Below are 27,082 nucleotides of genomic sequence, written 5' to 3' on the forward strand. Positions count from 1 at the left end.
TGGTTGTTAGTTTACCGATATTAGTACAAAGTTTGAGCTCTATCAGTCTAATCAGTAATGAGCACATGTATTAAAACACCAACACGTTTCGCTTTTATCAGGTGGAACTGGGTAGGCCTAGATATTTCTATGGCCTAGTTACGCCGCCTTAATGTATTTGAATTTTATCCTGTTTTAATTTGTTTGGTATTCACTACCATCTTTAAAACAAAATTGAGAGTAATGTATCCGTCTACAACTTTGCTGACAAAATAACGAAAAATATTGCGGTCACACTCGAATGAACAATTCTGCATCACATCGATTGTAAGGTCACGTGATCCTCCTGCTGTCGTTTGGCCCTCTGCCCGTCACTGGCGTTAGTTGATATAACGAGTTTTAAGCGATTAAATTTAATAAACTTCTCTAATGCAGTGATGATGGATTTGTTACCTAAATGGACACATTCGTGGATTTTGTTGTTAGAATACCTGGTTTTAGTGACTGTCCGCAACACAGGTAAGCGAGACAAAAATAAATAAAAATCAATAATCTACGTTATTAATGGTTAGATCCGCCATTGCTTTCAAAATATCTTTTATTCACATGTATTTTAGGTTGTTCTTTTTTAAATGTATGGTTCAAGTATCTGAATATTTATATGATTTGAAACAGAAAGATTATTTTAGCTTGGTCATTTAGTCCACAAATTGCGTGACCATGGTGATAAGGCGATATCAGCCGCTATGTTTAAACTCAGATGAGTCACATTTGTATTTGTATGGACAGCATTTCCCGTTCAAATGTTTGCCGTATTTATCTGAGTTCTCAACGTGAATATTCCCGTACCACAAAAACACACGAGTTATCTCTGCTGAAATACAAATAGATTCACCATGTTGTTGTCGATAATGTTTATTATTGGGCATGCCATGTTCATTGATACACGTTAATACAACTACATTGTACTGTGCTGTACTGTGCTATACTATACTGTACTGTAAATGTGCTGTACTGTACTGTACTGTACTGTACTATACTGTACTGTACTGTAATGTTCTGTATTGTACTGTATTGTGTTGTGTTGTAGTGTACTGTAATTTGCTGTAATGTACTGTACTGTGTTGTAGTGTACTACAATGTGTTGTAGTGTACTGTATTGTGATGTAGTGTACTGTAATGTATTGTAGTGTACTGTAGTGTACTACAGTGTGTGTTGTAGTGTACTGTAATGCATTGTAGTGTACTGTAATGTGATGTAGTGTACTGCAATGTGTTGTAGTGTACTGTAATGTGTATAGTGTACTGTACTGTAGTGTGCTGTAGTGTACTGTAATGTGTTGTAGTGTACTGCAATGTGTTGTAGTGTACTGCAATGCACTGTAGTGTACTGTAATGTGTTGTAGTGTACTGCAATGTGTTGTAGTGTACTGCAATGCGTTGTGATGTACTTTAATGTACTGTAGTGTACTGCAATGTGTTGTGTACTGTAACGTGTTGTACTGTACTGCAATGTGCTGTAGTGTACTGTACTGAGCTGTAATGTTCTGTACTGTACTGTGTTGTAGTGTACTGTAATGCACTATAGTGTACTGTAATGTGTTGTAGTATACTGCAATGTGCTGTAGTGTACTGTATTGTGCTGCAGTTTACTATGGTATGTTGTGCTGTACTATACTGTACTGTGTGTACTGTTCTGTGTTGTGCTGTACTATGTGTACTGTGCTGTGCTGTATTATGTGTACTGTGCCACTTTTAAACCTGATACTGTGAGTAGACTAATGGAACATAATTACGAAAAGTTACCAGCTCATTCTGTCATACTGTGATAGACTATGCTAATGCTAATTCTAATATTTTAATTACTAATACTTTACTAATGCCATAACAATTGCTACACAGATGGGGTTTAAAAAATATTTTAATTAGTTTTTTTCTCGATGTAGAAATGATACTTTCAACTACTTTAACCGAATGGCCAGAATTTCTATTTTCAAGAATAGCCCTGAGACTGCTAAAATGAAATGTTTTAGTAATAATACTAAAGTACTAATCAAAATTATATTTTTGCTAGTAGTATCCGTGGAGTGAAAAACTGAAAACAATAATTATTAGCATTGTGATGCAGGAATAATAAACATAAAATTCGACAAGGTTGAGAGTGAACAACCGAAGACAATTTGAAACAAACTATACTGAACTTGATATGATTAAACTTGACGGCCCGTATAGTCACCACTGCCAGGTGCATTAATGCAGTTAGTCGCAGTCAGTTTCACATAGTCCGTTTCAAACTTACAACTGTGTTTATATACATTGCAATTGTTCATCTACGTATAAAAGTCGGCTTTTTAATGTTTATTATGCCTGTTATTTGTATATAGCAAAATATCACAATGCTAATTAATACAATTTTAAAGTTTTCATTTCAGGGATGTTAATTAATTGTGTGTGTTAAGCAAACATATGGTGTAAAACTTAGATTCGTTTTTTTATTATTATTATTACTGTGAATGTGTTGACAGTTTCCATATATCGAAGCAAGAAAAATGACACTAAATTAGCTCGGTTCTAAATAGATGTGCCTTGAGAAATATATATATATAAAAAAAAACCCCAAAGAACAAAAGCCCTTAATAATAACTGCTACGGCATTTACAGAATACATTTCTCATTTATTAAATCTTTTGACCTCACTCTCCTTATGGTTTTAGCCCATCCCGTCTGAAAGTGAAGTGACACAGTCTTTGATTTCTGTGATTGTGCTTACTGTGACCAGTTTTACTTGAATTTAATTCTAAACATCCCCCCCCCCCCCTTTAGCCATCTCATGACAACCCCTCCCCATAGTGTTAGGTAAGTATTGTTTGAACAGCCTCTTATCACATTACTGTCCACACCACACAAAACCACAGCAAACTACAGTACATAGTTAAATAAATAGTACACGAAATATGAAACCATTTTAAGTCATAACTTATGTCACATTATATGTGGGGTTTTAAAACAAAAAGACAGCTGAAAGTGAAAAAAAAACCACAAACTTTTAGTCTACAAAATACTAGTATTTAATCTTCAACATTAGTCACTAAAGATTCATATACAAATGTCTTTTAATCTGTTTTGTTACGTTTACCTCTCAGGCCTATTCGGGGGTGGGGGTGGGGGATGGAGGAGTATGTGCCGTTTTTCATGTCGAAGAGTATAATATACTTATTGTGTACTCTTTGTAAATGTACTAGCATTACGAGAGAGAATTAATTTACGTGCGTCAGTCAGTTGTGTAATTCCACGGCCACAGGATCATAAAAGGATTGTTCTGGAAATTCTTACATGTGATTGTATAGGGTAGCGCAGTTTTCGTTCTCCGATACCCAACACCTACATAATAAAATGAAATACTATTGCGTTACCGTCTCTAGAAGAAAAAAAAACCCCACCACATTATTGTTCGTGACTCCATTCACCACAGACCGAGGGTTAGTCATGAATCTTTCAAAGGGATTCGGGTGGTTTGTTCTGTAATACTAAAACAAGACTCGCCGTTACCATATCTATTTATAAAGTTGCCTGAGAAAGGTGCTGGGGTGTAGTTAAACCAACATCCCTTTTCCAACCTTTCCTATCAAATGTTATTAGCTTTAGAACAATCTTCATTTTAATTATTTACACTACATATTAAATAAAACAGACAATCGACAGTTACTGTATTTTAATTACCTAGTTATGAATATGTAGTTCATTATTTAAATTTCAGTGGCCGCTTTGTTACAAAACATGTAGGTCGTATTTAAATTACTTGTGTCGCTGTAACCCGGTCAGCGTTAAACATGGATTTATTTTATTGCCGCGAACACCAGCAGTTCATATAATTATATTTATTACAATTTACGTATACAGTCTGGATTGTGTGTTCTATATATATAGCTGTTTTGCCACATCACAGATGCTGCGATACCGAGCACGTGACACACGCCTATTCATAGTAATGACGCAGTGTATTTAAATAAATAAAATGAATAAAAAACTTGTATTCATTAATATCACACATTGGTTTTGCTCCCTGGATTACAAGAACCTTTAGCGCTAGGAGCTTAACGGTTACCACCACCCATCCACCACCACCAACATCCCAACCCCCCAATAAACAACAAAGTGTGGGGGAGGGGGGGGGGGGAGAACAACAACAAAAAAAAACACCCCAAAAAACAAACCCAAAACACATACAAAAACAACAACAAGAACAAGAACAACAACACCTCAACAATTTGTTGTCGGGGCTATACATTCATAAAGCATACGAGACGGTGGGGGTGGGGTGGAGACGGCAGTTGCAAATCTTCAAATTTGTGCAGAAACGATAGAGATATTCGAACAAAAGGAGCTGGCTTGAAACCTTTTCACCATGTATTTCCATCATTATTAGTTGTAAAAATGCGTAGTGATTCGTTTTCAACCTTATATAGCTGTTTGGCAGTAATGCTAATATGAATAAATATCGTTTTCCAAATTAAAGCATTTTTGTTTAATTCGGGCAAAAATCAGCCTGTTCCCCTAGAAAAATCAGGCCAGATTTCGGCCATAGGGCTTAACGTTCACATTCAGAGCAAGCTGTTGTAGCGTACGCCTGTCATGGGCGCAGGTGTCGGCCCATGGCGACTTCTCCGTCCATGACAGGAAAAGGGTTTGGGTTGGGAGGCAGGATCGCCCGCGCTGGCAGGTGCAAGAGAACACCAGCAGCCCGACCAGGTGCTAGTGAATTTTGAATGTCTAGTAGGATTAAGTCCAACATACAAAATATTGCGCAGTTTTCACGAGGCGCATAATTTGGAACTGTTCATCGAAAAGAAATGGAACAGTTTGAGTAATTTTGAATTGTAGCTCGTACCTAGAACAATAAGAGCCCGTACGCTTATGTATACATTTGTAATCCAGGGTCCCTTTTTACGAAACGATCTTAGTGCTAAGATTATCTTAAAGGCATATATATTGTCACAGACCACTGACCTATTTAATCCATTTATTAATGATATTTTGTAAAAATAATTGAATTATGGCAATGGTCCATAATTCAAAAACTAAGATTGCCAAGAGGGTTAACATGGATTTCACTCCATCATGGTTCAGTTAAGGTGATGTGATAGCTATCTTTGGTTTCCAACAATTAATGTAATTTTTATTTATTATCCAATTTTTGAGAAATAAGGTCCTAAAATCTGCGACAGTATGCCTTTAAGCGCATAATGGACTTAAGGTGATCTTAGTTTTAAGATCGCTTTGTAAAACGGGGCCCAGATAATTAATTGCTTGTTTGTCACACATTGTGTCAGATTGTGAACTGTCGGTGGGCGGTGTTTTTTCCAAAACCACTTAGTGTATCTTTAGTCTATGTTTCAGTCCGCGACCCCGCTAAGTTGATATATTTTAAAATATTCATGGTGATGAAAGAGGTGAAAGAGGTGAAAACATATAAATTCCTAACCCGCTGTAAACTGGAATCTAAATACAGGACGATCCATTTAACTTTAACAACCAGGCAAAGGTCAACAGTCCAAAACAATTCTTGAAGAAACATTGCTTAAAAATGTTTTTATGTTTTAAAACCCAGATTTAATTTGCATGGCGTTGCCATTGAATTACAGTAACCAGACTTCGTTTACGTCCGTACCCAATCTTCGTGTAAGTCCGTATCCAGAAGTCCAAACCGAGGCTTTAGCATTGTCCCAGGTGTGTATTTGTTGTAAGCTCAAAGGGTGGAGAATTTTCGTTTGTTGGTTTTCCTCGTTCCCGATGGTGTTTGCGAGAACACAGGCACTAGTGGCTTATTCAAACAGAACCCAACAAACACCGCGACACACCGACCCGCACACAGGGATTATATCGCATTCCTTCACGAACAGATTTAGCAAGCCAGCACTTTAAATTGCTTTCCTTTAGGTTAACTTGGAACATTTCTCGCATACGCTAGCAAACAACAATATGAACCTACATCCACACACACACACATATGCACACACACACACACACACACACACACACACACACACACACACATGCACACACACACACACACGCATATGAACCAAGTGGACCCTTTTTCTATTTTGTTTTTGCACCACCAGAAACTCCATATGTATAAACCTGCATGTTTTAGTTCTGAAAGCGGACCATTTACTTCGGGGGGGGGGGGGGGGGGGGGGGGGGGGGGGGTGGGGGGGGGGGGGGGGGGGGGGGGGGGGGGGGGGGGGGGGGGGGGGGGGGGGGGGGGGGGTCGCTCCTGACCCATAAATATATGCATTTCAGGACTTCTTAGTGTTTGTAATACAGTTAGTAACACAAGATTTATTTTTGCCTACAATAAGTTCATACGTATCAGTTTTTATTAATTGTTCTTCAAACCGCCAATCAAAATTTGAAGAAAAAATAAAAAACATTACTCAAAAGGAATTCTGAATGTATTTATTAATATATATATAATTTGAAAGCTTAACGAGTAAGTGCACATTTTAAATGTTATTTATTATCTCCATCTCAGATGCAGCGGGGGGCGGGACGTAGCCCAGTAGCTTGCGCGGTCGGTCTGGGATCGATCCCTGTCGGTGGGTCCATTGGGCTATTTCTCGTTCCAGCCAATGCACCACGACTGGTGTATGAAAGGCCGTGGTATGTGCTGTCCGGTCTATGGGATGGTGCATATAAAAGATAACTTGCTACTAATGGAACAAAAATGTTGCGGGTTTCTTCTCTAAGAATATATGTCAAAATTACCAAACGTTTGACATCCAGTTGCCGATGATTAACAAATCAATGTGCTTTAGTGCTGTCTTTTAACAAAACACACTTTCATTTTTTTTTCTTCAGATGCAGCGTGTCCTTCGCCTCCGTTCGTGCCCAACGCCTCGGTGTTGCAGGCGGCGACACAGCAGGGTAACCGCGTCACGTACAGGTGTGACGACGGCTTCCAGCTCGTCAACGGGCCGGCCCAGATACTGTGTCAGGAGAACAACCAGTGGACGCAAGTCGAGTTTCACTGTAAAGGTGTGTTTTAGTACAGGTATTCTCAGGTGTCCTTCGACACCGCTAAATGCTGCGGTAGGACGTAGCCCAGTGGTAAAGCGTTCGCTTGATGCGCGTTCGATCTGGGATCGGTCCCCGTCGGTGGACCCATTGGGCTATTTCTCGTTACAGCCATTGCTCCACAACTGGTGTAACAAAGGCCGTGGTATGTACTACCCTATCTGTGGGATGGTGCATATAAAAGATCCCTTGCTGCTAATCGAAAAGAGTAGCCCATAAAGTGGCGACAGCGGGTTTCCTTTCTCAATATCTGTGTGGTCCTTAAGCATATGTCTGACGCCATATAACCGTAAATAAAATGTATTTCGTGCGTCGTTAAATAAAACATTTCTTTCTTTCTTTTTCATTTTTTAGAACATAATTCAAACTGCAATTATGTTTTTTAATTTTGTAGCACCAGGGTGTTCCCACCCCACCCTGATCCCGAACGCCAATCCCCTGACAACGCACGAACGATTCACCGGGGCGACAGTCACATACGAGTGTGAAACTGGCTTCACCCTGGAGAATGGACCCGCCGAGATCGTGTGTCGCTCCTCTGGGATATGGTCGGAAGCCACATTCCGCTGTAAAGGTAAAACATATCATACTGTACCGGTTAAACTTGTATAGTATACTTTAAAGGGATATACTCTAGTTGTTTTAAACACTAAGGTATATTTTTCACCTGGACGTAAAAATGGACACTAAGTTTGGTTAATTTACAAACCTGTAACAAATGTGGATACAACAGAGCGAAACAAGAGTCTGTGACGTTGAAATACCCTTAAAAATAAACAAAAACGCGACTCCATAACCGTTAATTCTCAGACGCACGTGCGTTTTTAAAAATATGAAAACATGCATTTTGTGGTATTAGAAACACCAGGATGACCAGAAACACTTCGATTGTACGGGAATGGATAATCTAAACAATACAATCTAAGTAATGTTTGATTTCAGTGATCATAAACGGCTCTAATAGTGAAACCTATCCCATAGTGTTTAAAAACTAGGGTATGTCCCTTTTAAACGCCACCAAAATGGGAATTCAAATGAATTTATTTGGCCGAATTTAGCTCAGTCGATTGAGTGCTCGTCTGAGGTTCTTGCATCGCGGAATCGAACCACCTCGGTGGATCCATTCAACTGATTTAGTTTTTTTCTTGTTCCAACCTGTGCACCACAACTGGACAAAGGCCGTGGTATACGCTTTCCTGTATAAGGTAAAATGCATATAAAAGATATTTTGCTGCTAATGGGAAAATGTAGCAGTAATGATTAAGTGTCAGAATTACCAAATGTATGACAACCAATAAACGATGTTTAATTAATCAATGTACTCTAGTGATGTCGTTAAACAAAACTAACTTTTCGAAATTAATTTGATACATATTAAAAGCAATTGTTCCAACAGCTTCTATTACCACCATCACCATCCCCCCCCCCTCCCTAAAAGAGAGAGAGAGAGAGAGAGAGAGAGAGAGAGAGAGAGAGAGAGAGAGAGAGAGAGAGAGAGAGAGAGAGAGAGAGAGAGGTAAAATATATAACTACCCTGTAAAACTTGTCTATTATAAAGGCCTCCAAAATGGGAATTCAAAATTAGTTTGATGCGTATTAAATGCAATTTGCTACTAAAAATGTAGCGGATTTCTTCTCTAAAGTCTAAAACTGTATGCCAAAATTATCAAATGTTTGACATTATTCAATAGCCGATGATTAGTAAATCAATGTGCTCTAGTGGTGTCGTTAAACAAAATAAACTTTAATAAACTTTGTTCCGAGAGCCCCTATTAAAAAACCCTCCCAACCCCCCAAAAACGAAACTTAAATATTTAAGAAAAAAAGAGGAAAATGCATATTAGCAACCCTCATAGCAACAAGAGGTTGAAAATGCATATTAGCAACCCTCATAGCAACACGAGGTTGAAAATGTATATTAGCAACCCTCATAACAACACGAGGTTGAGTTCGTAATAGAACATCACCTCAAACTAATACATCAATGAATGCAAACAGCAAAGAAAAAAAGAAATACGAAAATACGAGATAAGCTAAAAATAGCAGACAAACATGACAGAGTACATTTTCCAGCGTGCCGACGTGTGTGCAAATTACTGCAAGTAATGTTTATATACAAACTAATGCATCTGGATAATAGTGACAGCACGCAACATATCATTTTATATTAACAGTACATGCGTAAACAATACTAGGACGTCTGAAGTTTATTTCTTTCTAAAAATAGCTTCTAATGGAAAAATGTAGCAAGCATGTAACTTCTTGTACATATATTTTATTTACTAGTAAATTTGACATTTTAATCTAATCGTTGGTATAAATCGTTTAAACGTACAGTTATGATAAACCCTTTTAAAACTTAAAAACCCCCACTCCCTTTATTACAATTTCTGGTCCTGAGTTTGTGCTAAGAACGAGCGTGCTTGAACATTAAACTAATATAAGAGTGTGTGTGTGTGTGTGAGAGAGAGAGAGAGAGAGAGAGAGAGAGAGAGAGAGAGAGAGAGAGAGAGAGAGAGAGAGAGAGAGAGAGAGAGAGAGAGAGAGAGAGAGAGAGAGAGAGAGAGAGAGAGAGAGAGAGAGAGAGAGAGAGAGAGAGAGAGAGAGAGAGAGAGAGAGAGAGAGAGAGAGACACAGACAGACAGACAAACAGAGTGAGAGAGAGTATATGTGGCCGACTCTCCTACATAATATTATATATAAACCATATTCATAGAATGGATGACAAAATAATCATACTTGCCTTAATGCGCTCAGGTTGTTGGACACATGCATGACAAATGTTTAATTTTATTTGACACAAACATATAATAATTATTCTTTTCCTGTTCCATGGTGGGATTTCAGACCTCTCTCTGCTTGGAACTTTGACCTTATGTTTCAACTGATTGGAAAGAATTTTGGGTGGACATTTTATGTAAAACATCATAACATGTAAACTTTTTCTTCTTTTTGTCTACTAATAACAGAAGTGATTGAGTTATATTTTTTTATGGTTATATAGTTGAAGCCGCATTTATCTCTCTGTTTCTCTCTCTCTCTCTCTCTCTCTCTCTCTCTCTCTCTCTCTCTCTCTCTCTCTCTCTCTCTCTCTCTCTCCTCTCTCCTCTTCTCTCTCTCTCTCTTGATGTGTGTTGTATGTGAAAGACACCGGGAGAGAGAGAGAGAGAGAGAGAGAGAGAGAGAGAGAGAGAGAGAGTATGTGTGTGAAAGATACACGGGGGGGGGGGGAGGTGTGTGTGTGCGTGTGTGTGTGTGTGTGTTTTAATATACATTTTTTCCGATATGAATGTACGAGTGTATGTATGTATGAATATTGACAATAATAGAACATCTCCAAGAAACCATATTATATAATTAATCTTTTAAGTTACTTAACTGTTAACTAAGCTATGTTAACATTAAACATATAGGCTACACAATACACCACTGTTTCTTTAACTGTATCTTTAATATTCAAACTTGGAACACTGAATACTGTTTACTGAAATGAATATCTATTGTTTATTTTGTTTATAACTATGTCACTTCACCCCTGTGGGTGCGATAGATTGAACAAAAATGCAAACACTGGTTTGTAAATGAAAAAAAAAGAAGAGCAAAACAAATAATAATAATAATGATAATATATATTTTTTAATAATAAATTTGGACAGAACCGCTTTAAACGAAATACACGTGTATATATAACATTGTACTCTGTTTCAGTTTTAGAACTTTAAAAAAAGACCCCAAACAAGTAATTTTATGACCACTGACAAGCTGAAACGTTATAAGTATATCTTAGAAACCAAATTGTAAAGCCCTAGATTTCGCACAGGCGGCACATTTAGCATACTACCGGCCTCGGTGGTGTCGTGGTTAGGCCATCGGTCTACAGGCTGGTAAGTCCTGGGTTCGGATCCCAGTCGAGGCATGGGATTTTTAATCCAGATACCGACTCCAAACCCTGAGTGAGTGCTCCGCAAGGCTCAATGGGTAGGTGTAAACCACTTGCACCGATCAGTGATCGATAACTGGTTCAACAAAGGCCATGGTTTGTGCTATCCTGCCTGTGGGAAGCGCAAATAAAAGATCCCTTGCTGCTAATCGGAAAGAGTAGCCCATGTAGTGGCGACAGCGGGTTTCCTCTCAAAATATGTGTGGTCCGTAACCATATGTCTGACGCTATATAACCGTAAATAAAATGTATTGAGTGCGTCGTTAAATAAAACATTTCTTTCTTTCATTTAGCATACTATTTATATGACCACGTATACATGTTCTTGGATTATTTGAGTTGGATTTGTCGACCTGTTTATGCGTTCCGAACAATGTCCTGAAATGCCCCACAATTTGTTTGTGAGAAGCCGTGCATTCACAGCTAAAAACATTCATACTCGCATCCTTTGTGTGTGTCATGGTTAAGTAACCACACTAAAAATCCTTTTCAAAGCGCGACCTTATCTTAACATGGCTGTCAGAGTCCGGGCAGTTGGCGTGTTAATGTTTCAAAATCTCAACATGATAGCATTCCCAGGCTCCAAAGGGCGAGACGTAGCCCAGTGGTACAGCAGTCACTCGATGCGCGCTCGGCGTGGGATCGATCCACGACGGTGGGCCCATTGGGCTATTTCTCGTTCCAGCCAGTATGGGATGGTGCATATAAAAGATCCCTTGCTGCTAATCGAAAAGAGTAGCCCATGAAGTGGCGATAGCGGGTTTCCTCGCTCAATATCTGTGTGGTCCTGAACCATATGTCTGACGCCATATAACCGTAAAAACAATGTGTTGAGTGCGTCGTTTCTTAGGCTTCACTGAATTGCTTGTGGCGTTCTATTTTCAATATTGATAATCATTTATGTTATATTTATAAACAATCCACATTTTCCACAGTTGGAATTGTTTAAAATGCTCAAATGTAGACGAATTATTTATTACTATGTAAACGTATAATACTAAGGTTAAAGTTTGCTCCGTTTAACAACACCACTAGAGCACATTGATTTATTAATCATCGGCTATTGGATGTCAAACATTTGGTAATATGACATAGTGTTATAGAGAAAACACGCTATATCTTTCCAATCTTTTATATGCACCATCGCACAGACAGGATAGCACATACCACGGCCTTTGGTATACTAGTCTAGTCATGGTGCAGTGACTGAAATGAGAAATAGGCCAATGGGTCCACCTACGGGGATCGTGTTTAGACCGACCGGGCTTCAGTCGAGTGCTTTACCACTGGGCTACGGATAATAATAATAATAATAATAATAATAATAATAATAAAACACATTTTATTCAAATAACTGCTTCGTTTTACACTGTAAATGCCAATTAGACACCGCATACATTTTATTTTAAGGTGCGCGGGTGCGATCGCGCTTATACAGCGCACGTAATTTCAATCTGACGAGTGAAAAGCAGCGCACATTACACTCAACAAACGGCGCACGTAAAATAGATGGGTATATTTATTTCCACTGTTTACAAAAATCTAAAGTTTTCCCATAACTCGTTTAGCTGATAGGAAAGTCCTTTTATTAAAACAATAAAAATTAAAAACATGGCAGTGGTTTCCATGCATTCGTTAAACTGGTATTTCTCTTTGTTGAACAAATCGGGAAATACTGGTTTAATAGACAATTTTGTAGACGTACCAGTCAAAATCCAGTCTACACTGTTTATTTATTTTAGAGAGTGATTTTTCATATTAAGGTGTGCGATTTTCCACTCGCCTATAATTTTCAAAAACCAAGGACTGCCTGAACCTTTTAAAACTGAATGTCCTAAATGCAGTTTGTTGCGATCTACAAATAAAACTAATCATGAAAAAATCATGCTAAATACCAATTATATTTTTTTGATTCAAAATTATTAGAAGACGAAAGCCCCCCCCCCCCCCCCCCCCCATCCCCTTCCTGCTCCAACGTGCATGTTATGTGAACTAGATTAATCGATCCAACGAATGGGTTTTCATATTCCCGAGATTGCTGCTTTAAAAATTAAAGTTTGTAGATTACTTGACTTGGTTTGTTTTGTACCATCTTGTGTAGACTTGTTCGTTATTCAGTGTTCAAACAATCACCATGCTGTACTTCATGCATAATTCAATAATTTTAGTACCTCGTGCATGGTTATCACGAACACACATTACTCAGACACCTGTTCCTATCTTAGTGTCCGATTGTTTGTTTGTTTGTGTGTATGTGTGTGCGCGTGTGTTTGTTTGTGTGTGTGTGTGTGTGTGTGTGTTTGTTTGTTTGCATGTGTGTGTGTGCGCGTGTGCGTTTGTGTGCATGTGTGTGTGCGTGCGTGCGTATGTGTGTGCGTGCGTGTGTGTGTATTTGTGTGTGTGTTTGTATGTGTGTGTATGTGTATGTGTGTGTGTATGTGTGTGTGTGTTTGCGTGTGTGTGTGTTTGTGTATGTGTGTGTGTTTGTGTGTGTATGTATGTGTGTGTGTTTGTATGCGCGTGTGTGTGTGTGTGTGTTTGTATATGTATGTGTGTGAGTATGTGTGTTTGTGTGTGTGTTTCTGTGCGTCTCTGTGTGTGTGTGTGTGTTTGTGTGTGTGGTTGTGTGTGTGTGTGTTTGTGTTTGTGTTTGTGTGTATGTGTATGTGTGTGTGTGTATATGTGTGTGTGTGTGTGTGTGTGTGTGTGTATGTGTGTGTGTTTGTATGTGTTTATGCAATTATGTGTATATGCGTGCGTTTGTGTGTATTATGTTAGTGTGTGTTTGATTGTCTGTTTGTTTGTGTGTGTGTGCGTGTGTGTGTGTATTCGAAAATCCATTGTTTAATGAATGTATAGAGTCAAATGTCGTTATCTTGATGTTGAAAAGACCGAACCAGCAAGCTGGTACCAGTACCAGAGATACCAGTGGTTCTAAATAAACATATTAGTTGTCACTGGAAACACGAGACAATATATAAAACTGTGTTGCATGAATACTGTAAACGTAAACGTCCATTTTAATTTTGGGGCAGGACGTAGCCTAGTGATAAAGCGCCCGCTCGATGCGCAGTCTGTCTGAGATCGATCCCCATCAGTGGACCCATTGAGCTACTTCTCGTTCCAGCCAGTGTACCACGTCTTGTATAGCAAAGACCGTGGTATGTACTACCCTGTCTGTGGGATGGTGCATATAAAAGATATATTGCTGCTAATCGAAAAGAATAGCCCATAAAGTGGCGACAGCAGGTTTCCTCTCTCAATATCTGTGTGGTCCTTAACCATATCTGACGCTATGTAACCGTAAAATAAAATGTGTTGAGTGCGTCGTTAAATAAAACATTTCATTCCTTCCATTTTAATTTGAATCTCCTTTCTAAAAAAAAATACTACATCTCCTCGTGTTTCACGGCACTCCCCAAGTACTGGTGAATAGCGGCCTATAAATTGGTTCGCGGATTACCATTTGATCAGATTGAGAACACGGCTAATATTTAACTAGGCATCAAACTTTGACCTGCAATCGTACGGTTTGGTGATTTTACAGTAAACAAACTGTATAAGTACATATACGGTTTTTTACATCTAAGGTTTCTTTGACCCAAAGCATTAACTTCCGTGTCTAGGTTTGAGGTGACCCGTCAAATACTTGCAGTGTAAAACCAACGGATAATCGGATTTATTTATTTCTGTAAATACTGTTTGTATTCACAATACCCTGATCAAAATCATAGGGGGGCGCACTACTTTTTATAAACAAATGAAACATTATACAAATTAAACCCTGAGATGTGTATGCTATTTTTTGGGAGTTAAAAAAGGAGAGAAAAAAGTGCGATTCTCAGGGGCCCTAAGCATGTGTTTAATTAGCGTATTATTAGTATACAGGTTGAAGCCAAACTAAATATATCACTCGGACGTATAACAAAAGCTAAAATTTATTTTTTTAATAAATAAATGTGCTCCAGTGGTGTCTTTAACCAAACAAACGTTAATGTTCTTTTCATACATCCGAGATTAAAAACCGAAGGATCCGCGAAAGACCGACGTTTTCGGAATGCGTACGTGACGTTTGTAGTGTAGTGAAATACGAAAGTGATCATCAAAATTAAACCCAACCAAGGTTTTTCTAATTATTATATTTGAGTATTGATTGAAAGCCTGAACATGGTGCCCTGTTACTATTTACAAATACAAATAACAGGCTTCAAAAAAACACCCCATCAAATCGTAGCATTTTATAGATGAAAAATGATCTTTTTGATACCTACATAAACTTTGAAATTTGAAATGGATTGACAATGATACGTTGTTAAACCTGGCAGTAAAGGTCACACCTATTTATGTAAAATGACATTATGTTTAGAATAGTCTTGCAAATTGTCAATGTGTTAAGTTTGTTTTGTTTAACGACACCACTAGAGCACATCGGTTTACTAATCATCGGCTATTGGGATATAAAACATTTGATAAATTTTTTATATGCACCATCCCACAGACAGGATAGCACATACCACGGACTTTGATATACCAGTCGTGGTATACTGGCTGAAACAAGAAATATGCCAATGGGCCCACTGACTGGAATCGATCTCAAACCGACCGCGTATCAAACGAGCGCTTTTACCACTGGGCCGCGTACATTTAAATAGACAACTTTTTGACATTTATCATGTCTAGTAGTAGGCTATGAAAATGCTAATACAGTTTTCAGGTGATAATTTCAGGGATTTCCGTTAATCATATATAATAAGTGAAAAACGCGGTTGGGTATAATTTCCATTAGGACTTTAGATGCACGAGATTAGTTATAACAATACAGTCAAACCTGTCTTAAGCGGTCACACAAGGGAGTAGATAAAATTGGCCGCTTAAGACAGGTGGCCGCTGATTACAGGTTGCCACATATAGAGTTTGTTGTTGTTTCTTGTTTTACCGTATGTACTGCTAATTAACGGATGTGTGCTTCATGATTGACTATAAATCAATTTTTGACATGTCGTCTCCTTCAGAAAAAAATGCAACTGGAATACATTAAATTAACCGTTCTCAACAAATTTGTTTTCTTTTTCCATTTAATTATTTAATTCCTACTTCATGCGGTGTATTGTAATAGTAAGTGAATTTACATATGTCAAGCATAGCCTGCCCAGAGGCAATTAGATGCATTCCAAGTCATACTTTATTAATTGATACACAGTAGAGATGTTGGGACTAAATGGGTGCTAGTATTCCTGAAGGTGTGAATATCGGTTATTCGCTGCACTTTATCGCTGTTTTATATAACAGAAAGAAAGAAAGAAATGTTTTATTTAACGACGCACTCAACACATTTTTTATTTACGGTTATATGGCGTCAGACACATGGTTAAGGACCGCGCACATTTTTGGATGGAAACCCGCTGTCGCCACTACATGGGCTACTCTTTCCGATTAGCAGCAAGGGATATTTTATTTGCGCTTCCCACAGGCAGGATAGCACAAACCATGGCCTTTGTTGAACCAGTTATGGATCACTGGTCAGTGCAAGTGGTTTACACCTACCCATTGAGCCTTGCGGAGCACTCACTCAGGGTTTGGAGTCGGTATCTGGATTAAAAATCCCATGCCTCGATTGGGATCCGAACCCAGTACCTACCAGCCTGTAGACCGATGGCCTAACTACGACGCCACCGAGGCCGGTCTTTATATAACAGAAAACATTTATTGTGGCCGCTTAATACAGGTATTTTAGCGATTTGGGATCCGATTTAGGTGGCCGCTGACCGCGTTAGACAGGTGACCGCTTATTACAGGTGCATTTACATTATAAATCGTTTGGGAGGGGAAAAAAAGTGGCCGCTTAAGGCAGGTGACTGCAGATTACAGGTGGCCGCTAGGACAGGTTTGACTGTAACAGATTGGAGTCCACGCTTTCTATCAATTGACCCACGAGTACTTATTTCATGCACAGGTATTGTACATGTGTAAATGATACATTAATTTGAGAGTTTTCTTCGTGGAGACCAGTTGAACGAGTTCCCGGGTTTTTCTGTGGGAGTGTGTAGGACGGGTTGATCGAGCTTGTAAACAAAGCAACGTGACACATGGAAATAGCACGCGGTCGAGTCATTCGTATTTTACCTGTAAACAGATCACCAGAATATTCTCCCACGTAAATTTATCGCAACATCGGTTTTAACCAGCTGGTACATACATCTTCATGTTACAGTGTCTGAGGGCCATTTCGAAAATGACAACACAGATGGGGTGGCGTAACAATTCCAAAATATGCAGGATGAATTTAAATATTTTGTAAAATAATTTGTCTTCAAAATATAACCTGCCTGAATGCTAGATGTGCTACCAACCATGAACGAAACACGAATCCGTCATCAAAATACTTACTTCAACATCTATGATTTTTTTTTTACATTATGCATTATGCTTCGCTTCACTGTTTATTTACATTTGATAAATTTGAGGATGAACGGTCAATTTATTCCAAAAGGTTTAATATTGCTGACCCAGTTCTTATATTCAAACTGAAAACATGCCGGCTCACTATTTATTACGGATTTAAGGACCTTATTTCTCTAAAAATGGATAATAAATAAAAATTACATTAATTGTTGGAAATCAAATCTAGCTATCGCATCACCAAGATGGAGTGAAATCCATGCCAACCCTCTCGGCAATTTTAGTTTTTGAATTATGGACCATTGCCATTGTGACGGTACATGCTCTTAATTTCTTTTCGCCTGTGGCGATATTAATTGTTTTAGAGGGTCGTGTGCACTTGTTACGTAATACTTCTGCGCGACGGTCCTCGATCGGTACGCCTAATACACACCCTTAGCCAGGTGCGGAGGCCATGTGGCGAGTAGTTACGTAATACCTCTGCGAGTGCGGTTTTTACAACCGTTATTTGGCGACGATGGCGTCAGTAAGTCTGACGATCAGAGAGAAATAATACCGCTTGGTCGCGGTGGAAATAACAGATGATAGGGGGAGGTACCGCCTTGTACCCCCAGGCGAATTTCTGATTTTATAATAAATAGCTAGTTTTTTAGAGTTATGAGGAGAACGAACTAGGAAGGCTCCAGGGGATCACGGACGTCGTCCACTGAACGACCTATATTAGTTCAGACGGGACTTTGGTAATTATATATTTTCTGCTCTGTGTATAACCTTGATGTGATTGATGTGACTTTAAATATTTTAATACTGTATTATACCAATATTCTTTACTGAACGAGCAGTAAGGGTTAATTAAAAATTAACCAGTTAGGAATGGTGTTGCAATTCCTTTATTAATTAACTTCTCCTGGAAGCGTTTCTCAGTTATCACACGTGTGGGTGTTGTGTCACGGTGAAGTGATTCGCATATTGTGTAACTAGACACCTAGAGATTAACTAATTAAGTGATCAGTTCTGGGTTGTTATTATTGTTGTTATTAATTAACTACTACGGCTGTACATTTGTTAGCATAGGTTAATACAGATTCCAAAGTGTATTGTGTTTTGTTGTGTTTCTAGTGAACTAAACGTGCTATATTACATATACTTTATATAAGATCGTATCTCTGATCATACCTAGAGACGAGCCATACTAGGGTTTAACAGCCTGTTACAGAGAGATCTAATAGATATACAGTTAGGAGAGATATTTGGACAATCGTGTTTTATTCAGTTACGGGTATTATAGAATCCCCGTGACAGGAGTAGAAAATTGGGGGCTCGTCCGGGATCTGAAACGGGACATGCATATTTAAAAAAGTATTGTTTGTAAATGGGGGCTTTATAAATTAATTTTACAAATTAACTAGAAGTAGCAACGTTGTTCACTAGAAAATTAATTAATATTAAGTGCGTCATATCTAAACATGGATAAGAATTTGCTGGATAGGCCTACGCTCAGTGTAGTGGAGATTAAGCGAGCACGTAAGGCCGAGTTAGTTGAAATCGCGGGTGAGCGAGAAATTGATTTAACATCAGCTAAAACCTTAGGTGATATAAAGACAATTATTATCCAGGAAGTTTTTGGTGATGGGCCTGTTATGGAAGACAGTGAGATTGTTCCAAAGATAGAGATAAATGAGTTAAGTGTGGAACAACAATTAGCTTTTAAAAAACTTGAGTACGAAAGAGAAGAACGTGCATTAGATAGAGAGAGAGAGAGAGAGAGAGAGAGAGAGAGAGAGAGAGAGAGAGAGAGAGAGAGAGAGAGAGAGAGAGAGAGAGAGAGAGAGAGAAAGAGAAGAGAGGAATAGAGAAGATAGAGAGAGGGATAGAGAGAGAGAGAGAGAGAGAGAGAGAGAGAGAGAAAGAGAAGAGAGGGGTAGAGAAGATAGACATAGGGATAGAGAATTCCAGTTAGAAAAATTAAAAGTGGAACATGAGTTAAAGTTGAATACTGAAGAAGTCAGACGAGAAGCCGGAAATGGGTTTAACATGTCGGAGGCTTATAGATCAGTGCCTGTATTTGATGACCAGGAGGTAGATATGTTCTTTCAACTTTTTGAACGGGCTGCTAAGCAGCTAAATTGGCCGCAGTCTAAGTGGACATTGTTAGCCGTGTCTAAGTTTAAGGGGAAGGCTAGTATAGCTTATAATTCAATGAGTGATGAGCGAGCAAGTCAGTACGACCTAGTTAAGGCTGCAGTGTTGAGGGCTTATGAATTACGACCTGAGGATTATCGTTTACGGTATAGCGAGTTGAGAAAAACGCAGGGTCAGTCTTATAGTGAGTTTGTGGCTAAGAAGGCAGGGATGTTTGATAAATGGGTGATTTCTCATCAGGTAGAGTCATATACCGAGTTACGGGAGTTGTTGATCTTACAGGACATTAAAAATGGATTACCAGTTAGCTTACGTATTCATTTAGAGGATCGTGATGTCAAAAAGATAGAGGAGGCAGGCATAGTGGCAGATGATTACGTGTTAATACACAAAGCTCAGGCAGTACAGGGTAGCTCTTTACAACACGGTGATAAGAAGAAATTTCAGCCAGGTTTTTCCCGGGAAAGTAACTATCGGGGAGAGTCATCTAGTTGGTCAGCTAGTCAGGCAAGGAATGCACCTGGTGGGCAAAGTAAGGATAGACCTGCATTATCAGCCAATGCACGAACTTTTCGTCCACATTGCAGTTACTGTAAAAAGGATAACCATCTTATCGGGGACTGTTTTAAAAGGAAACGCGATAATGCGCAAGTGGTCGGTTTAATGAGGTCAGCTCCGTTAGCGAGAGAGTTAATGGTTAGTCCCATGGCAGAGAAAGTAAACCCGTATGTGTCCAATGGTATGGTTTGTGATGTGAAACAAGAGTTGTGTCCTAAGGCAATATCAATCTATAGAGATACCGGGTGTAGTCAGAGTTTGATCACGCAAGAGTGTTTAGCTGGTATTGAAAATTCAGACATAGGACGTAGTTTGGCTTTAACCTCGGTTACTGGAGAAAATATGGTTGTCAGGTTACATAAGGTTTTCTTGTGTTCGAAGTTTGTGACGGGACCAGTCGTTATGGGTGTTGTGAAGGACTTGCCTTTTGAAAACATAGGAGTTTTGTTGGGTAATGATTTGACTAGTCAATGTTGTCAGCCGCAATGTGACCAATTGTTAATTGAAGACAGCCCTTTACCCATAGAAGAGTGTGAGGTTGATGAGACTAGATATCCTGCGTGTGTAATGACTAGGGCTATGGCCAGTAGGTTAGCACGAGACCCAGAGGATATTTGTGATTTGTCTGATACGTATCTGAGCCATGAAATTGGAGTGGATGAGGTTATCAGTAAAATGGTAGATAAGTCAACTGAGTCGTGGGCACAAGAGCCAGCCTTGGCCGGCAACTCTGTCCATGACAGGAAGTCAGTGGTCTGTGACAATATGCATTTAATATACGTGTAAGAAAAGTATCTTCCTCCTATAAACCTATTTTTATTATGTATTATTATATAGTTAGCGTTTTGTCCTAATGACTACACACTTTCGTGAACTTGTACTTCTGTCCATCGTGGTTCGGCCATCGGTCTACAGGCTGGTAGGTACTGCGTTAGGATCCCAGTCGAGGCATGGGATTTTTAATCCAGATACCAACTCCAAACCCTGAAAGAGTGCACCGACCAGTGATCCATAACTGGTTCAGCAAAGGCCATGGTTTGTGCTATCCTGCCTGTGGGAAATAAAGCGCAAATAAAAGATCCCTTGCTGCCTGTCGTAAAAGAGTAGCCTAAAAAATAAAAAATAAACAGTGTCAGAATGACCATATGTTTGATGTCCAATAGTCGATAATAAGATAAAAAATCAATGTGCTCTAGTGGCGTCGTTAAATAAAACGATTTTTTTTATTATATAGTTATTTGACACCCAATAGCCGATGCATTTTTCGTGCTGGGGTGTCGTTAAACATTCATTCATTCATTCATTTATTATATAGTTTGTGTTTTGTCATACTGACTACACACTTTCGTAAACTTGTACTTCTGTCATCCAATGATGAAGACCTTGAGAGTGATAAGGATATGCTTGTTCTAATATCCCACGACCTTCTAAAAATTGGAGAGACTGTTGCCTCCATGTAACTCCAATTTCGTATTGAAAGAACGAAACTATAGTCAGATTTTGAAACTTCATTGGCCATAACATACACGGATACCGTTATCTCTTTATGTCCATGTACTCGGTGAAATATTGAATAACTTCTCTAAGTGGAAGATTGGGTTCTCGTATAGATAATGCTATGGACTCAAATGTGAAGTAACCACACTGGCTAAGATAACCGAGAAAACTCTCTTCATATAGTATCAAAGGTTGTCTGGTAAATATATGATGTGTAAAATACTGCTAGTTACTTGTCTAGTCATCATGACAACACACTGCAGTGTGTCCACAGACTTGAAATGAAAATAAAGGAGATAAAGCCGTAGGCTTTATTTGCGGCCGCAACGCAGCCGTGTGTGGGTGTATGGGGCATGGGCGTACATAGGATTTTGAAAAGGGGGGTTCCAAAATAGATTGCAGAGATATTGGGCATATATTTCTATGTTGAGTTTTGAAAAGGGGGGTTCCAAAATAGATTGCAGAGATATTGGGCATATATTTCTATGTTGAGTAAATATAATAATGTCAGATATCAATGTCAGATATATTAAATTATAAAAAAAGCGATTTCGGGGGGGGGGGGGGTTCGGTCGACCCATCGACCTCCCCTATGTACGCCCATGGGGGGGGGGGTGAGTTCGAAAGGGGTGATGTCCTTCCCTCTTTTGTCTGTCGAAAATTTTGAGAAAAAAAAAAAGCGACCTGAGATACATTCTGACAGCATCTAGAGTCAACATTTAAACGTTTGCCCTGAAGAAATCTGCCCACAATCTATAAGATTTTAAAAAAGATATTATTATTTAATTATAACATAACATTCTATAAGTCAGATCATTTGTAACTTTCATTGCCAAAATGTACAACTTTTATATCCCTCGCCCTTTCTATTTCTTCAATGCAAATTCAACTTGAATGGGGATACCCCAACCCTTATCTTTAGCCTAATCTAGAATACATACAGGTATTTTATTTACGGTTATATGGCGTCAGACGGCCTTTGAAATACCAGTCATGGTGCACTGGCTGGAACGAGAAATAGCCCAATGAGCCCACCGACGGGGATCGATCCCAGACCGACCGCGCAACGAGCGAGCGCTTTACCACTGGGCTACGTCCCGCCCCTGTTTTCTTTAGAGCGAGTAAAAGAACAAAACTGTAAAACACAAAAACACCACCACAGAGAAACTTAGAAAAGAAGAGAACAATACAGGCCCGTAGGAACGATATCTGGAAGTGGGAGGCACAATCTCTAGGGAGTGGATCACAGCCTCTAGTTGTGTGTGTGTGTGTGTGTGTGTGTGTGTGTGTGTGTGTGTGTGTGTGGGGGGGGGTTATGGCACAAGCCATATATATGTTTAAATCATTATTTATATAGACTAGGACAAAAAACTGTACATTTTCGCCCTCGATTATAGAAGTTCTACGTATGTCTACTCTGTAACAGAAAGGGGATAATGACAGAGCTTTTCGAAGATTGTTTTACTGAATGATCTCGTGGGTTTGTTTTCAGTCTACTACCGGCCTCGGTGGCGCAGTGGTTAAGCCATCGAACTACAGACTGGTAGGTACAGGGTTCGCAGCCCGGTACCGGCTCCATCCCAGAGCTTCTTAAGGGCTCAATGGCCACTACATCCTCTTCTCTTTCACTAACCACAAACAAACTCAAAACTAACCCACTCTCCTGGACTGACAGCCCAGATAGCTGAGGTGTGTTCCCAGGACAACGTGCTTGAACCTTAATTGGATATAAGCACGAAAATAAATTGAAATTAGTGCAGTCTACTCTGTAATAGAAATGGTATGATGATAGCGCCTTTAGTTCGAAGTGTGTTTCACTGAATGATATTGTGTGTTTGTTCTTTCAGCGGGTATCACGTGTCTGCAGTGTAACGTGTTCGTGCGCGGCACGCTCAACACGTGCGACAACCCCAGCATACGGACCCAGTGTTACGCCTGCTTGAAGACCCACACCAAAGTACTAATGCACGACCGATGGGGTCAACAGAAAGGTAATGTTTACATGGGCTATCGATTTACCCGTCTTACGTGACCGTGCTTACAGTTAGGTTAAAACCCTGTCATGCGCGACACAATCTCACGGGGTCAACGGAAAGGTGGTGTTTACATACATGTAGGCTATCCAGAGTTATCTTTCTTTTTTACCACTACATACTTATAGGGCCTACCAACCGGCCTTAGTGGCGCAGTGGGTAAGCCATCGGACTACAGGCTGATAGGTACAGAGTTCGCAGCCCAGTACCGACTTCAACCCAGAGCGAGTTCATAAGGGCTCAATGAGTAGGTCTAAGGCCACTACACCCTCTTCTCTCTCACTAACCAACAACTAACCCACTGTCCTGGTCTTACACTTACCCATTGAGTTTTTAAATTCGCTCTGGGTGGGAGTCGGCATTGGGCTGCGAACCCAGTACCTACCAGCCTGTAGTCCGATGGCTTAACCACGACACTGCCGAGGCCAGTTTTCCAAATGCTATTTTCCTTTTTCTTTTTTCATTCTTTTTTTTTTACAAACAAAAATAGGTCTCTGTACGTGGTTCAAATTCTAAGACCAAAAGACGAAAGATTAGTGTTATATTATGATACAACCAGGAACTTGTGTTGAGACACGTCCCATAATATTCCTTTCCCCGTCAAGACACTGTCGAGCATTGTGTATGTGACTTGCATGATTTTCGGGCAGAGGTATAGGTTCACACAAGGTATCAAGAGTTATCTTCCATTGCACAGATGTCTTCCATTTCCAAACCATAAAAGATGCCGTTTAAGTTTTAAGTGATCATAGCATAAATAGATCAAGTGGCTTGTGTTGAAACTGAGGATAAGTTTCATTTTCTACCAGCCCACCCCCCCCCACCCCCCCCCCCCCCCCCCCCCCCCCCCCTCGTTTAGTGATTATGTATTGCGTTTTTTAGTGATTACCCGACTTATTAAGATGGCTGTGTTAATTGTTAGTTGTTAATCAGATCGCACCCTTTCGTAAGTAAGGAATGGGGGAAATTAAAAGGCAACTGTAGAGTTGGCCAACTGTTTCGTGACAGTTGATAGTCTGATACTAGCAGAACACAGTATGTATTCAAGAGTTTTATACACAGTTGTCGTTGATTGTTTATACTGACACCTTCTAATGCTAGGACCAGACTGTCAACTGTCACGACGAAGTTGCAAGTGGAGCAAGTTTGGGAGCTGATGCCCCCTGTGTCAAATTAGAATACACTATTACACATGCTATCGATGATGGCATATTTCGCGAGCTTCTGTTAATACTAAAAACCACTTACAAATTACTAAAAACAAATAAAAGAACAAAACAAAAAAACAAAAAACCCAACAGCAACCCCCCCCCAAAAAAAAAATACATATAAACAAATAAATAAATAATAATAAACACAACCCCCCCCCCCCTCCACCCACCCACCCCCACCCCCCAACCCCACCCCCCACAAAAAACACGACAATAAACAAAAACAAACAAACAAACAAAATAAAACAAAACAAACACGAAGGTCTGAACAAAACAGAAATTTTAATAATTCTATATCTGTTCTGTTTCAGTTTCGGAAGTGACATCACGATACTGTGTGATGGATGTGACGTCAGCAATCTACAAACAAGAAGGGTGTTATATCCAGCGCAATAACGGAGGTTACACACAAAGGTGCTACTGCTATGCCGACAAATGCAACGGGGCGGAGAATGTGACCTTCACATTGACGACCGTTCTGGCGTGTATACTCTCATTCATCAGTGCTACTTATTGAGACTGAAAAACAAAATCCACAATATTTTTACTGTTCTCATTGGTTGTGCAGGGGATGGAGGAGAAAAGATCACAGATGCCTCACACCTTCAACGTCAGCTGAGAAAACTGATTTGTGTTTGTCTATTAAGATTCGTTTTGTATTGCCATTAAATGGATATTTATCACTTTCAAAGTGAAGGATGGAATTAATTCTAAAGATGATGAAAATGTGCATGTGATTTCGAAAAGTAGTGATGTCTAAATTGAAATTAGTGATGTAGATGTAAAAAAAATTCTAAATATGTGAATATGTAATGTTAAAACTGTGAAAAAAAAAGATGAAAATAATTACAAATATTGTTCTGGATGAATATATCTCTAGTTGGCTTTCACTGCAAAACTTCTAATGGATAAACGAGAGCCATGAAGATTCCCATTGTGTCTATGAAGTGGCATCAATGCAAATTGTTGTTTTATTATTAAAGAAAAGGTATATACGTGTACGTAATAAGCTAACTTTAAATTTACTGAATGATGAACGCCATTACTTAAATTCAAATACAATATATATTTCATTTTCATTTCAACTTATTTCCGTGCTTATAGCCAATTAAGGTTAAAGGACGCTGTCCTGGACTTAAACCTCGGCTATCTGAGCCGTCTGTCCAGGACAGTGGGTTAGTTGTATAATAGTGGTTAGAGAGAGAGAGAGAGAGAGAGAGAGAGAGAGAGAGAGAGAGAGAGAGAGAGAGAGAGTGTAGTGGCCTTACACCTACCCACTGAGTCGTTAAAACTCGCTCTGGGTGAGAGTCGGTACCGGGCTGCGAACCCTGTACCTACCAGCCTTATGTCCGATGGCTTAACCACGACGCCACCGAGGCCGGTTACAATATACATGTACTAGTATAATGTAGTATATCCTAACATTAGAAACTAAAGCAATAAATAAGTTTAAATTAAAGTCACTGACGTAGTTTCCGACGTGGCTACTTTCTCTGTTTTGTGTACAATGTATTTGGAGCTAGTACAGACACCGATACGAACAGACATCGCGACTGGATTTTAACTTCAATTGAGAAGTTATAGTAATGTGTAATTTAACGTCAAACAAGCTGTAACAGCTGAAACTGTTTTACACTGCTTTAAGGTAAAACGAGGATCCGTGGATTTAATGAGCTATACACAAATAAGTAAACATCGATGTCGTTCATCACTCCACATTCCGCTGCCTGGTCGCAGTGCTGAACACAGCATAGCAATTTGACATCAACTAGTCGATGATTAATAAATCAATGCGTTCTAGTGGTGGCGTTAAACAAAACAAACAAACATCAGCAGAGCAATTTTTAATACATGTAGGTCAGGAAACAGTCGGATGAACACTAGAAATGAAACCCATCGTGTTTGTTGTCATTAAATACAAGATTTGGAGACGTCACGGTAGAACAATAACAATAAGCTGCCATCAGTCGTGTAGCAATGCCATATTAGAAAGTGTACAATAAAAAAATATATCAGTTTCTTGTATGTAATGTGATGTAAAATGTGATACAACAAGTATCTTAAATTTGACTTTCATTGATTATCTAAATCGTGTCTGTACTGTTTTGGTTTAAAATTGCACTCGTAGCCCCTCGCCCACCCACCCCACCCCCCACCCCCACCCCCACCCCCACCCCTCAAAAAAGAAAAACAAATCTGAAGGATTAATGACACCAAATCAGCAAAGCAATGTGCTATAGTATAGA

The 27,082-nt window shown here is 39.3% G+C and overlaps 1 protein-coding gene across 1 annotated transcript; it reads left to right on the forward strand.

Moving 5' to 3' along the window:
• Window positions 1-326: 326 nt before the first annotated feature.
• LOC121382085 (sushi, von Willebrand factor type A, EGF and pentraxin domain-containing protein 1-like) lies at window positions 327-25,837 on the forward strand. Its single transcript, XM_041511574.1, has 5 exons — window positions 327-498; window positions 6,841-7,017; window positions 7,451-7,630; window positions 23,440-23,583; window positions 25,148-25,837. The coding sequence occupies exons 1-5, from the start codon at window positions 417-419 to the stop codon at window positions 25,351-25,353; spliced, it is 789 nt and encodes a 262-aa protein (XP_041367508.1). The 5' UTR covers window positions 327-416; the 3' UTR covers window positions 25,354-25,837.
• Window positions 25,838-27,082: the final 1,245 nt, after the last annotated feature.

This window comes from Gigantopelta aegis, chromosome 9 (genome assembly GCF_016097555.1).
Source record: "Gigantopelta aegis isolate Gae_Host chromosome 9, Gae_host_genome, whole genome shotgun sequence".
Lineage (NCBI taxonomy): Eukaryota > Metazoa > Mollusca > Gastropoda > Neomphalida > Peltospiridae > Gigantopelta > Gigantopelta aegis.